This window comes from Cuculus canorus, chromosome 2 (assembly GCF_017976375.1).
Source record: "Cuculus canorus isolate bCucCan1 chromosome 2, bCucCan1.pri, whole genome shotgun sequence".
Taxonomy (NCBI): domain Eukaryota; kingdom Metazoa; phylum Chordata; class Aves; order Cuculiformes; family Cuculidae; genus Cuculus; species Cuculus canorus.
This window is the reverse complement of record NC_071402.1, coordinates 99,821,326-99,835,533: the sequence shown is the minus strand read 5'-3', so window position 1 is coordinate 99,835,533 and position 14,208 is coordinate 99,821,326. Positions and strand designations below refer to the sequence as shown.

Below are 14,208 nucleotides of genomic sequence, written 5' to 3'. Positions count from 1 at the left end.
CTCGTATGGGGAGAGAGTGGGCTGCAGCTTTGACTTGTAGTAGCATGGTGTATTTGTGTCTAAAATACAAATTGTGCTAGCTCCCTACCTGAATGTTTGAGAAATGAACATTAAGTCCTACCCTGCTGCAAGGGCCTGACTGCATTTGATGAATTGGAGTCAGTGCCAGGAAAACGTAATTGCTTATAATTATGACAAATCACGCGTGATGCACATACTGTGAACTACAAAGCTTTCGTCCACTACCGCTTATCCAACTGCTTAAAAAGCTCTACTATGCATGAAGCTCAGAAACAGCCTTCAGGATCTAGTTGTTCACATTTTGTTGAGGGCACTGAAAAGTATGTGGTCTGTTTGAACAAAAATATGGTCTGTTTCTCAGAGTGAGGTGAGCAGGAGCTGAGAGAGGATGGCTCAGCACTACAGCAAGAAGAAAGCAAGGATGGCTGTTAAAAGGAAGTCTGAGCATTGCTTTTGATCTGTGTCCGTGATAAAAATCCCTAGTGATGTTCATCCTTCCAGTAACAGCTGCAGGCATATTATTTCCTCTCTCTCTGTATTCCTGGATTATATGTCTTTCTGTTTGTTTTTTTTTTTGGGGGGAGCTTGCATTATCTGCAATAAGTAATGTTTTCTTGTATCTATCAGAAATGTTTATTCCAGCACATGCTAAAAAATTGTGCTTGCATGAGATAGCAGCCTGTGTGTTACTTCACCTTGCATGAGCACAAAATTGCATGCACATGAAGTAACTGCTGGGATGAACTGCCTTTTGTTTTCCATGCGCTGTGTTACTTTGGTTTATGGTCAGTGTTGTGAGCATACAGCAGTCATGTTTACAGAGTGCTGCTGAGTCAAATATCCTAGCTGGATATTTCAAAATGTTGGATACCTTCATACCCACATGCACTTGGACCTGTAATTGCTGAGATAAAAGTGCTGTAGTTTGTGGGGTAGAGAATTTGATCCATCCTTCCAAGTACAGTGCTGCATGTCTTGGCTAGGCATGCTGTCTGCCCTCATTGAGAGGAGCTTCAGCCCACTGTGGAGTATAAACCTGTGCTAAAGTGGGTGGGATCCTCTGGCATGGCAGGTATAATCACAAGTCAAGTTACTCTCAGTAAATACTCTTCCTTTCTATTCTGTCTCTTAGTGTCAAGATGGTGCTGATGTGGACCAGTGGGGACACGTTCAAGACTGTTTACTTCATCTTGAATCAGGCACCTTTCCAGTTCTCCATTTGTGGACTCCTGCAGGTTTTTGTGGACATTGCTATCCTGTTGCAGGTTTACTTGTACAGCTACTACCCTCAAAAGCCTGTGTCCCACACTGTACACCCAGCCAGCACCAAGGCCCTGTGAGGCACTTAACTGGACACGTTACAGGTCAACGGCACTGTGGAGTCAGCCATGGCAGCTCCTCTTACGCTTGTAAATACTCCTGTGTTGCCAAGTTAAAAGCAGGAATGAGAACAAGGACTGAAAATCTGGCTGCACTCAGGAGGTTTTATTTTAAATAACTTGCTCTCTCTGTTTTCAAACTTAGCTATACAGAACTGTGTCTTGGTGGGGTGAGGGGCACTTTATTTTTGCTATGTACCTATGAGCCTTATCAATTCACAAATGTTTGTATATTTAATCACAAGGGCTGGATGGTTTGTGTTTTTAATGCTATTTTTAAAAGTTACACTACAGAAATTATAGGATATTTTGTTGGAAACTTTCACCTATTTATATAATACAAAGTCTGTATATTGACAGGAAGTTTGTGGCACATGTATATTGACAGGAAGTTTGTGGCACATTCAGTATCTCCAAGACACAGGAAGAAGTATTGGGGGATCAGTGTGGCAGGTGGACACATCCAGGAGATGATGAAGGGGGTCTGAGTGTGGACAATGCTGGAGCCGTGTTCACAGCAGGCACAGCCAGTCCAGTGGTGAGCCAAAAGGTAGAGCTCACAGGAGACTGCGGGTAACTTAGGTAGCTGTGCTTTAAAACAATAGGGTTTGGGAACAGCCTGCCCTGCACTTGGGGCAGCACTGCTCCTGCAGCTGTGCACAGGACAGAGCTGGGCTGCAGGGTGTCTTTTGCAAACCAAGAGGCCCACAGGTGTGTGGCCTATGTTGCCAGTATTGCCAGGCGAGTATTTCCAGGTGGTGACTGAGCCACAAAGGTAGAAGCAACTCTACTTCCATTGCCTCAGACGGGGAAGTGAAAAAGTTTGAGATAGAGGAAAGGCTGTATCCTGTGGAGTAGGACTAGCATCTGACAGCTTGATTATTTGAGGCTGAGATTCATGTTCATGTTGTTTAATGCCAAACAAGAAAAGTTTCCTTTTTCTGTTGCTTAACAGAAAAGAATCCTTTTTCTGTTGCTTAAGATCTTCTAGGGTCTTAAAAGACTCAGCAGCCTGTACTTAGAAGGACTGATAAAGCTGAAAGAGTGGAGTTTCTTTTTAAGTGTGGATGTTGTCTATAATGGCTGTTTGCCAGTGTAGGTCACTGTGCCCTTTCTGAGAATTGCACATGTCTAACAGCTGCAGGTGCTGTGGACCCACAGGGGGTTGTGACCAAGCCCCAGGCTTCTGCCAGTTACTGTCCTGAAACTGCCCTTTATGATAAAAGGCAACTATAGTAAGATGTTTAATTTGAGGAACTAAGCCTGGACTGCTTATTTATTCATGATGCTCCCTCTCCACTGCTGGGTGAATCCCATGTGACCACAGGCAAGTGATAGATTTTTGGAATCATTATTTCTCAAATATTAGACCAAGAGCTTATGTTTTCTTACTGATGGCAGCAAGTCTTAAGTTCAATAATTTCAATATGTAAATCAGACATACTGCTTCCCCTAACCTGTTTTATTTGGAAACCTCATGAGCTGAGTTTGGACTGTCTTCATCACTGGCAAACAGTCCTTTGGAGGAGAAGCATCAGGAGATTGCAGCAATGGTTGTGTGACACTCAGTTGGGCACGTCCATTATAAGACAGGGAAGAGCAGGCTTTGTCCCTGTGCTGCTTTCCAGACTGGTGCCCCTCTCGCTGTGTGGGTAGTCCCAGGCTGACGTCGGGTCTCCCACTGCATGTGCCATTCAGTTTTGGAGCTGATGTGTTGGTGGCAGAGGGCTGAGGCCCAAATTTGTGGGCAAAGGTCCTGCCCTTGGGGCCAAGCCATACTGCCCTTTGGTGGGGGCACTGCTGGAAGTAGAAGGAAGGATATCCCCAGGGAATCCTTCCTGCCCCAGTAGATCCAGGCAGGTCTGTATGAGGGAAGCAAAGCTGAGAAGAGCTGCTGTTTCTGAGGGTTGGGCACAGAATGCTCTGCCTGGGCACTGACTCTACGCTCTTTGTTTGATACCATACTCTTTTAGGCCTGAAGTGACCTTACAAAGACAATGTACCTGGCATGGCAGACTATGAATGTTTTGTTCCTCTTTTCTCCAATGTTCTGGTTGTGTTACAGGAACATCTGGGCTTTTATCTTTTTCAATTGAAAACTTAATGACTGGCTTCTGCGGTACAGTGCTTTAATGAGGATTGTATTTCTACTGTATGCAAATACTTTCTTGTGTGTTTTAATGGTCTGAAGTTGTTTTTTTAATAACTTGTAATGATAAGATTTTTGTATATGGTGGTCTTTTTCTAATAGTCCCTTAAATGGGGATATAAGAAAAATAGGGGTCTAAAGAAATACACTTCTGTACGTTATACCTTCACCTGGGAATGCATACTTTCAGCCACCGCTTCGGCTTTAAACTACAGGTATTACTGAGGATAAAACAACTGTTGATTTTTCCTTCTGGGACTCTTCCCTGGGCAGATTCTTGAGTTTGTTGCCAGTACCCAAACCAGCAAGCTCTGCACATCAGTCTCAATCACAGCAGAGCTGCAAATGCTGGAAGAGAAGCCAGTGAAACCATGTCTGAACTCATCTTCTGTATGTGGCATTTAGCAAGTAGGACTCTAGGCCAGGAACTCATCTTGCAAGATACTTTAGGGACAAAATGTTGCAGAACTTTAGTTTTGTTCTTTGATTGTCGGGAAGTATCTGTATCAATGATCACCTCAGAGGATGAGAAATCAATTACTTCAAATACATCTCTTTGAATGTATGGTATATTTCATGGAGTTTATTTTCTCTGTCAGTTGCAATTTTTTTTTTAAAAATAAACATTACCTATTATATACAAATTGCAGTGTTGCTTTGTTTTGTTCAGATATAAGATGTATGCTTCTTAACTGCTATTACAACTCATCTTGTCTAGAGCATTGCCTGTAGGAATAATTAGCATGCTTTTCCCTCCTGATAGGTAAGCACAAGGCATAAATTGTCCTGAGGTCATGATGCATGACAGGGATTCTTGATTTCTGTCCCCTGCTCTTCCCCGCATCCTGGGGTAAATTTACCCTCATGAACACTTAACTCTTTTATGCGTGTGATGCTCACAGTAAAAAAAAAAATTACTCACTGATTATTATGTAGCTTAAAAAAACCCCTGTATCATGCAAACTGCATAACAAGGCCAAAGTCAGGACACATCTTAGAGATATGCTCTTTGCAGCCTTTGCATGGAAGATGAGGAAACTGTGTCATCTTATGGCTAATCATGGTAGCAAGAGGAGTTTTGACCTCTCTTCCTGTTGCTTTAGTACCTGAAAGCAAGCCAAGACAGTCAGGAACTGCCTTGTGGCTGATATGTGGCTTCTGGGCCCTGCCAGGCTGTGATTGCAGCCTGTTTGGCTGCTCAGGCGTGGGGAGAGGACTTGTTGCTGCATGTAGTGGCTGCAGAAGGTGGAGAAGGACAGTTGGTGAGGAGAGAATGCTGGGGGCACAGGAGAGTGAGTTGGGAAGGGCAGGAGAGAGATAGGAGAGGCTGAGCTTGCCCAAAAAGGGGCTGAAGGGAGGGAATGAAGACCTGGAAGGGAAACGTAGGTAAACCAGTGAAGTGGGGGTTAAGGACGGGGAAAACAAGAGGGTGGAGAGTAAAGGCTGCCTGCTGTGTTACAGTCTGAGGGCAGAGGAGACTATGGAGTGCAATGGCCCAGGGCAGTTCCCTCCACAGCTGAGCCTGTTCATAGTGGTTGCACTGTCTGTCCCAAATAGTACTGGTGTTACTGGCAGCTACTCTCACACTCATGGTGGGGAAGCTAATGGCGGGACTAGCCCTAAATGAAACACTGGGGAGCCCTTAAAGTAAATGGGAGCTCTCATTTCCACCTCTGGAAACGGCAGCAGCTAGGGGAGCAGCAGGGCTCTTGCCCTGCTGGCTTGTGCGGTGCTGTCTGGGCTGGCCCTGGCCTCGGGGCAGAGCTGTCCCTTGGCCGTGCAGGGCAGGCAGTGCTCTGCACCGTTTCTCCACAAAAAGGAAAGGTCAAATGCAGCACTGGACAGTGAAGCAAAAGTTGGCCCACAGATGCTGTTTGTTAAATTAGGTTGTGATCCTTAGCTTAGGCTTTAGTGCCACGAAGGCTTCAAGGATTTGACTGATAGCTTTGTTGGCGGCTTTTTGTAACAGAAAGAATATTAATGCATAAGTCAACAATATGCCAGTAAATAAACACACCGCCTGGATACTTGTGCCAGCAGCAGTAAATAAGAGACATGGACTAGAACAAAATGTGAGGTACGCCCTGAAGCCGGGGCAGATCTTCCTGTAAACAGCCTTGTAATGCAGCCAGGTTCCCAGTAGAGGTTAGCATCTGGAAATGCCCCATCAGCAAACACAGATGGTGGCCACCCCTTATCCTACCCCTTCTGTGTCCAGGTTTATGTGGATTTGGCTCTTGGCAGGTGCTGGCTTAGCTGTGCTGTGAGACTGAGGGACTTTGCTGAGCCTCAGATGGACCAGCAGAGCCATGCTATTTCTCTACCTATCAGCCCCTCCATCTGCCTCTTTCCTCTTCTGCCCCAAGGCTTCAAATTCTTGCAAGATTGCAGCTTGTAGGCACCAGACCCTGTGAGAGAGCCAAGGATACTTGCCCCCATGAAGCATCTGCTGTGAGGCTGCCATAGACTGTTCTGGTCTCATCAATGTGAGACAGCAACCTCTGTCTGCCTCCACTGCTGAGGAGGTGCTGAGGTAATCATTTTTCTTATGATTAGCGCTTTTTAATTGAGTTTGCCGTGAGGTAGGAGATGGCTGTGCTTACTTGCCATATGAGCAGAAGGAGTTGTGTTTGCCTTTGCACAATTCTCTCAACTGTCAATTTACTAGTTATTACATCCTTAATTGTCAAATATAGTTATGGTATTTGGATCATTATTATTGCAACTGCCAGAATTTGTATGTCCTGGCCCACGTGTGCTGCCACCAAGACGGCTGTGTGGAAGAGGCAGCTCTGCTCACAGGTGTTGGGAGTCTCTGTCCCATACGGAAGAGGATTTTTTTTCCTTGGGGCAAACCCAGTGTGCTACAAACTATGAAGAACTAAATTGTGTTTCAAAGAAACAGATGTGAATACTCGCTGGTACCAGCGTGTGTGCAGACCGCAGTGTAGCATTTATTATAGTTAGAGATAAATGGCCTTAAATCATGTGTATGCCATGTCAAATATAAAAAACAACTACACAGCAAAACCAACACTTCTCCAGTGGCTGCTCGAAAGTAATAAGCATCACTTGTAACAATAGCAATGCTGTGTGAAACTTACTCTCCTTTTATGTCTGGCAATGCATGCATCACAAATTTATCCAGCTTCCAAAATTAATTTGTTTAAAATGTTTCTGGTTTGTGTTTGTTTCCTCATCTGCCATCTTAGCGGATAAAATGAAACTTTATTAAAAGCCAGGCCTTGACTAACAGACATAATGACTGGGTTTTGTTACTTTATTAAAACACTGTGCGTGCTAGAATTAATTATACACCCTTTGAAAATATAAAGAACTCACTGTTGTAGGACAATAGAAACTTGATGGAGCACAGCAACAATAGGATGTGTGTCAGTCTTTCTACACAGCTACTGAGCTGCAGTTAGATATCTGTCTTGGTGACGTCTTTTCATGCTGCAGGGGCAAAAACGGCATTTATTCATGGAAAACTATAATTCTGGAAGGATGTCTACTCCATGTCTAACATGGCTCTTCTAAGAGTCAGCTAATGCTGTTCATTATTCATAGGCCTCACTACCTTGAGGAAATGTATACTGCACCCTGTATGCTCACTAGCCATTATCACTGCATTCATACCAGAGATGGAGCTCTAAAAGTACCTGATGTGCATGAACCAAAGTACCATGGAAGGTGAACCGTGAACCTGTGGGTTCACCTGGTGAATCTGTTGGGTGCCAAGTGAAGGTTGCACACAAAAATACCACCATAAAATGCACTGCTGCCCCTCAGCACCACACCACTGCTCACTTTGCTGGTTTGCATTTACCTGGCTGCAAAGCTATATCTTTGATGCCTAACCTTAATAAGCCTTAAATGTCTACAACAGGAATAAAGGAATAATAAAATTAAAATCTCTCATAAGTCACAACAGCCCAGAGCTGGTATTGCTTGGCCAACAGTCAGAGTCAGCCGAGGCACCATCCTCTGGCCCTTGGCCCTCCTAGCCTGGCACAAGGAGCCTGGCACATCTGATGGTGATAGGCTGTGAAGGATAGGCAGAGCCCTGGCACAAGTTGCTGTGTTTGGTTTGCATGTAGTTCAATACATCTGGGAGTTTGGAGACCCAGATGCAGCTTTCAGGGTAGGGAGCTGCATGTGTAACACATGGGTTGCTCCTAGCTGCATAACAAAACACAGGGCCTAGCCCAGTGACTCTGCTGCACTGCACAGCTGTTGGCTGCAAAGGAGCGGTACCAAGGCTACTACGAGGCAGAGAGGACCAGTGACGTGGGATCCTGGCTAGAGTACAAGCATGCATGGCTTCACAGCAGAACAGTAAAACACTGACTCCCCTGCCTCTTGCCTGAATCATCAGAGGCAACCATTCAGCATCAAAGCTTCTAATTTTCATTCAAGTGTTACCTTACATTTTCCCTTGCTCCATCCCTATATGCAATGGCTTAATACAGGAGTTTGCTAATGTAGGGTTGGTGTTACAACTTACACTGAGGTAAAAAAACCCCAACAGATAAACAACTCAAACCAGACAAATCCCACTTTAAGGACATCATCTTTGTACGGAGGCCAACACTGCATGGCCATAATACAAATGGGGGTGTAGGTACAAGAAAGAGTTGTGCTCCATTTCCCTTCATCCCCTGATTATATCCCACCTGTAGGAGTAGTGAAAGACCCACACACTAGCTTGGCCCAGCTACACGGCTTCTCCAGGGAAGGGGCTGGAGGGGTCAAGGGGCTGGTATCTGTAAACAAACATGCAGATGCCACCATATGATTCATTTTCCCTTTAAATTGACTTAAATCTTTTGAGAATTAGGAAGAAGAGCCAGAACAATAATTCTAATTTTTAGGTGATAGGATTGTGTTTTTCATGGTAGAAAAAAAAAGTACTCCTAACGGAGAGCACAGCTGCTGTGCTGCATTCTGGACCAGAGCTCACTGAAGGCATCGTATTGCCTTCACCGAGTTTGAACTACTCCTGCTTGAACGTGACTGCAGTCACTGCAGACACCACTGCTGAGGAAGAGTATGCAGAGCTGGGACTTGCTACTTGTATAACATCACCCTCCCCTTCTTGAGCTGTGTGTAGTTCAAATTTAGTCATCCATTGAACATATTTTTTGATACATGAGAGTTAACAGAAAGTGGAGAAATAACATGATTTGTAAAGGTATTTGTTATATTCCATTCTTAGCAAAGGAAAAAAAATAATTTAACATTCAGTACCATAGTCAGGAAGATTGTCTATGTATATTTCTGTCATGGGGCTAAGATACAAAGCTTAGGGTGGTAAATATGCATATTTAATAAATAATGCATACTGCTCTAGCACACAAGTTGGAGCTGGCAGCCCAGGCTGTGATGCTTGATCTGTGGAAAAGGCAAAACCAAGCCCTTGGGAAAGCTGAAGGGATGTTTCTGCCCTTCCCTTGCCCTCACCCCTTTAGCTTCTCTGAGGTTTACGTTCCTAGGTGGAGCTGCTGAAAAAGACCCCATGTGCATGGGGTGTAACAGTACGAGGAGCTCCCTCGTTCACCCCTTGCATGATGAGCATCACTGTGCAGGGAGGATGCAGCATGCTGGCTGCTCTGCCAAACGGCACCCCGGTACAGGCTGTGCTTCATGATACGTTCTCCTGGCTGGCGACGTTCAACAGCTGCTCCTTGCAGGTTGTCAAAAATACTTGTTCAATAGAAAAGAAAGGCCCTAAGAAAAGCGATGGAGCAGAGCGGTACTTGTTAAGAGTTTCTAGGGGCACTGTTCAGCATGCCCTTAGGTTCAAAAGCTGGTCTTTAGGGATAACCTTGTGTGTGTCTGGCCCTCATTTATACAGTTCAAGATGTTCTTTTTGCAGAACTGACCCACCCTGTCCTCTGCTTCTTGTGCTGCCAACCTGTATGTTCAGCTGTTCAGAGTCAACAATTTCTCTTGGCTTCCTGGTCCACCATGGGCTGTCCCTCCTGCCCAGCAGCATCTGGTGGGAATGCGACAACGAGACCCTGTGTACTGCCACCACCTGGGAGTTTGGTGCTCTCTTCTTGCTGGAGCATCTGCCTGCTTGCTGCTCGTTGCTGCTGCTCCTTCAGCTCACTGTAGGAACGGGAAAAGGTATGAAAGATGGACGTGACTGGGAAAGCCATCAGCAAAATCCCACTCAAGATACTGCTCAGGGCTACCACCTGTCCAGGGATGCTACGAGGAACCATGTCCCCATAGCCAACAGTTGTCATGGAGATCACAGCCCACCAGTAACTGGTGGGGATGCTTGTGAATTCTTGCTTAGCTCCCAGTTCACTCTCAGCCAAGTACACCAGGGGTGAGAATAGGGCCATGGCAACGCAAAGGAAGAGCAGGAGGAGCCCAAATTCCCTGGTGCACCGGCGGACCGTGAGCCCCAGTGTCTGCAGCCCCAATGAGTGCCGTGCCAACCTCATCACATACAGGATTCGCAGAGCCCGCAGGAAGCGCAGCACCAGACCCACTCGTTCCAGGTACTTATTCCCAGCTCCCCCGCTTGGCTTGCTGCTGTTTTTTGTGGAGACCATATCCACAATGAGAGAGATATAGAAAGGCAAGATGGCCAGGATGTCGATGATGTTGAGTGGCGTTTTTAGGAAAGCACACTTGTTCTCCGCCTGGATGGATCGCAGCAGGAACTCGAATGAAAACCATGCCACACACACTGTCTCCAGCACAAAGATGTCATAGCACTTCTGTGAGCATTCACCCTGGGGAGAAGAGGAGCAGGAAACACAGAAAAGGGGGAAGAAAAAGATTTAGCCCAAGAGTGAACGAAAGAAACAGAGAGTGGCAGTTCTTAAAGGAAAGCACCATGTGAAATGGGTATTAATTGCAAGGTACCAAAGTAAAATCATCGCTTCTAAGAGCAGCTGAATAACTAAACCTAGAGCTACTACTGTATGTTTGGTTGCAGAACACGTCAATGACAGGAGTATCCCGAGGCTGCCAAGAATCTGGTGTGATCATATCAGCTGTTGGTCAGGCAGCCCACAGCTGAAAGACCAGTGACTCACACTTCATTTTGAACTGAGCCTTTAATACCCTTTAGAAAGGATTAGTACAGGATTCACAGATTTTAATAAATGGGTGATCTCCCCCTTCCTGATTGATAATAAATTGTTTATAAATGGCTCACAAACACCTACAGCGTTTTATGTTATGTTCTTGGTGTCATCTATAATCTCTTATTCACAAGATATAGAATATTTTTTATATTCCAATTAACATTTATTAACACAAGCCCTACAGTCAGAAGCTTATATAAAGTACTGACAAATGAAGGTATTTCTAAAAGAAAAAGTGTCAAAAGAAAAAGTAAAAAGAAAAGTGGAATGGTTCAGAGAGATAAGCATTTTCAATTACCTCACCTGTAACAACTAGTGACCACAGTGCCCTTCCCAAGTTTCCTGAGGCAGCGGAAGAGGTGCACTTCCCTACAGGCTAACAGTGGAAAATAAAGAGAACTCTGGTTCTTTAGTTATGATGCCTGTAAACAAGCCAGCCTTAGCACAGTGGAACAGCAATAAACAATAACACTGGTGATGGCTGCTCTTTGGTTGTTGATTCAACACCACAAATACTATGGTGATTCTTTCTGATTATTTAGAGAAGCTGATTATTATTCAGCTGGACTTGCTAACGGATTTTGATGTGGACAATATAGCACTAGTCCTGTTTCCTCTGTAAATGCTCACTCATATAAACATATTAATGCTCTGGGAGCTCTGAGTGGAAGGCAAGTGTGTATTTATTTAAGGAAAGTGTATATTTATTCAGTGAGCCAGTTTGACTCTTAGCAGTTCATGAAAACTCTTGTAAGCATAAAGGAGACAGTCCATGGTAGTGGGGTATGCGACTCACCCTGGATGCAACAGGTTAGCACCAGTGTAAAAACCTGATTTTGCTTGCTTAAGCTAAATTATAGCAATACAGTATCACTCAAGGTTGGTGAGGCTGTGTCAAGCTGGTTTCCATTTCAGCACTGGAGAAGCTGAGAATCTGACACATCTATAAACAGTTTTGCCCACACACTCACCACAGGGGTCTTTTGCTAAGTGGAGCTGAAGAAATTTTTACTGCACAGCACCACATCCTAACTTCATCTTTCTCTAAGTGTTTATGCACAGTTTTCTGTGTTGTGAAAGAAAACATCAAAATAGTTATGAGATGTTTGCCCTATCCACTAACTACAGCATTCCCCAAAATGTGGGGGAGAGACTGGATACACACTTTTCAAGGGCTGCTGCACTGCCGGCAGCAACAGCAGTGTCATCACATTTGAGTATGAAGCCTTATGTTACCTCAATATGACAATTAAAATGCTAAGGCTCCCTCTCCATTTCATGCTTAAGAAGAGATTGAGACAATGACTAAAAAGATGTCAATAAGAAAAAAAACGTGAAAAGGAATCCTCAAAAATGGCATTTATAGTCTTTGTATTAAACAGTATGAAAGGCTGTAGTGCCTTATATTTAAAGATTTTTTAATTCCACTTTCAATTGGCACATGATTACCTCCCACTATTTCCCAGCAGGTCATACTGATGTGGAAAGAAAAATTGCTTGTCCCATTGAAACTGCTTTCAAGATCTTAAGCATACTGCAGGGAGGAAGGATCATCTTGTTTTACTAGTGTAGTAGCTCAGATAGCCTGTCTTTAACACCCTAATATTGGTAGGTAGGAAGACTAGAAGGAGCTTAAATTATATCTGCCAAACCAAATTAATAATTCAGTCATAAATAAGTGTTTTTGCCAAAATCCTAATGCATAGGACAATACATATTGTTTTTCAGGGTTTCGCTCGCATCACAGCATAATTAAGCTGTCAGAATCTCCCATCCAATACAGAAGCGAGATGCTTTCCTACTACTGCACAATCTGTGAGCCAAAGCTCACAAAGTCATTGGAAGGACTCTGCTTATGCTGCTGTAACTTGTAACCTTATTACCAAGAAACCAGCCGTCAGACTGATACTATCCAAGAGCCCTGCTGCCTGAGAATCTCTCATCACGATATGCTTGATCTCACATTAAGGGCAGTGGTTGCCAGTGATTTGCAGCTCCTGATACTATGCTTGGACGTGTGCAAAAGGATCAGGCTGAGACATTAGGAAGACAACCACAGAAGAATAGCTATGGCTTGAGCAAAGCACCAGCAATGGCAAGAAGGAAAAAAATTCCCATATACAAATTGGTTTCTCTGAGAGGTATATCACTACTTGGACCACCATGTATGGAAACTAAGATGTAGCTTGCCTTAAGGGACTTATCTGTCAGGAAACATTCTGGATTTTGGTGTGCATGTGTACAAATTTCATGCCAATAAAAGTTTAAGGAAAGTGAAGCCTGTGGAGAATATAGCTTTGAAATAGATCTACAAGGACATTAAGGCATTTAATAGCTAATTTGGCACATAATTCCGCCAGCACTCTTTATTTGGTACATAAGGAAGAGAAACTCTCTGAAGTCTTCTGCGTGTGAGTTTTGGTGTGGGAGCAAACAGGAGTGAAAATTGTTCCTCATTAACGGACTGCTAGTGGAGATGACTTTTGGAAGACTCTATCTGCCCTCCCACACTCTGGCATGTTTATCCTGTGTAGGTTCACAAACCTACAGCTTTGCTATTTATGTCTCCAATCTTCCTGCAGAACTACATAAAAAAGCACAGGAGCAGCCTGGCAGCCTTTGCTCAGCTGAGCATGAGATGCTTAGCAGTATCTGAAGGTCAAGTCATCCAGCACAGAAGAACCAAGATGGGTATCTTTGCCCATCATTGTAATGAAGAGCTAAAATGTTCTCCATCCAGAGCTGATGGTGGGCTCGGGCTTTCTCCCACTCTTCTCACTATTCACAGCTGAGAGCTAACATTGTGAATGCTGAATGTTTACTTTCAGTACAGTAAAGTGATAATGCTCCACTACACGGAGTTCATTTTAATAGGATGAAACAAACCTCTCTTCTAGCTAACGCATAATTCTCTTCAGTAAAGTGCTAGTCTTTCTCAGTATCACTATTAACCTATTGGAATCTGAACAAGCCAGGCTCTGTCCGAAGGCTCTCCTGAGAATAAGAGAGTCTGAACAGGCTTTTAGGGAACAGACCTCTAAAATTTCAATTAACCTGCCAGAGGCCTTTCTTTCACTAACCAAATGTCTTCCTGTCTTCTGGATCATGTTTCAATATCATCTAGATATGACCTATTATTATCCTGATATGAAATCAAAACCAGTAACACCAAAAATGGTGTTTAATGGTTTTTGTGCTTTGTTTTCTTCAGCTGCAGCTGCTGCTTTTCATTGCAGTCCACCCCCCCACCCTTGATTACAGCATTGTAAAAATAAAAGAAGTGCCATTTTTCTCTTTATGAAACTTATAACTATGTATTCGAGTCCAAGCAGATGCTATAACTCTGTTTAGGGTTTTCAAGTTTTTTCCAATCAAGATAAGAAACCCCCAAAATGCACAGAAAGACACAAACAGATGGAAAAAATCTATCAAGAATTAATCAGCCATTGGAATAAGAGAAAAATAAGTCCTCACAGAATAGGACATTTTCCTGCCCAGAATAGGTCTGTATCAAATCTGTATGTTCTCAAAAAAATATAATCAAGCTATA

The 14,208-nt window shown here is 43.9% G+C and overlaps 2 protein-coding genes across 3 annotated transcripts in view; one reads left to right on the top strand and one right to left on the bottom strand.

Moving 5' to 3' along the window:
• The window catches only part of SLC66A2 (solute carrier family 66 member 2), a 58,035-nt gene extending 56,663 nt beyond the window's left edge, over positions 1 to 1,372 (top strand). The window contains 1 exon segment of the mRNA XM_054060822.1: positions 1,154 to 1,372. Within this exon segment, the coding sequence (XP_053916797.1) occupies positions 1,154 to 1,361 (208 nt within the window). The 3' untranslated portion in view covers positions 1,362 to 1,372.
• An 8,116-nt stretch (positions 1,373 to 9,488) lies between these two features.
• The window catches only part of KCNG2 (potassium voltage-gated channel modifier subfamily G member 2), a 53,673-nt gene continuing 48,953 nt past the window's right edge, over positions 9,489 to 14,208 (bottom strand). For both annotated transcript variants that reach the window (XM_054060821.1, XM_054060820.1), the window contains one exon: positions 9,489 to 10,301. In XM_054060821.1, the coding sequence (XP_053916796.1) occupies positions 9,489 to 10,301 (813 nt within the window). The remainder of the gene's footprint in view (positions 10,302 to 14,208) is intronic.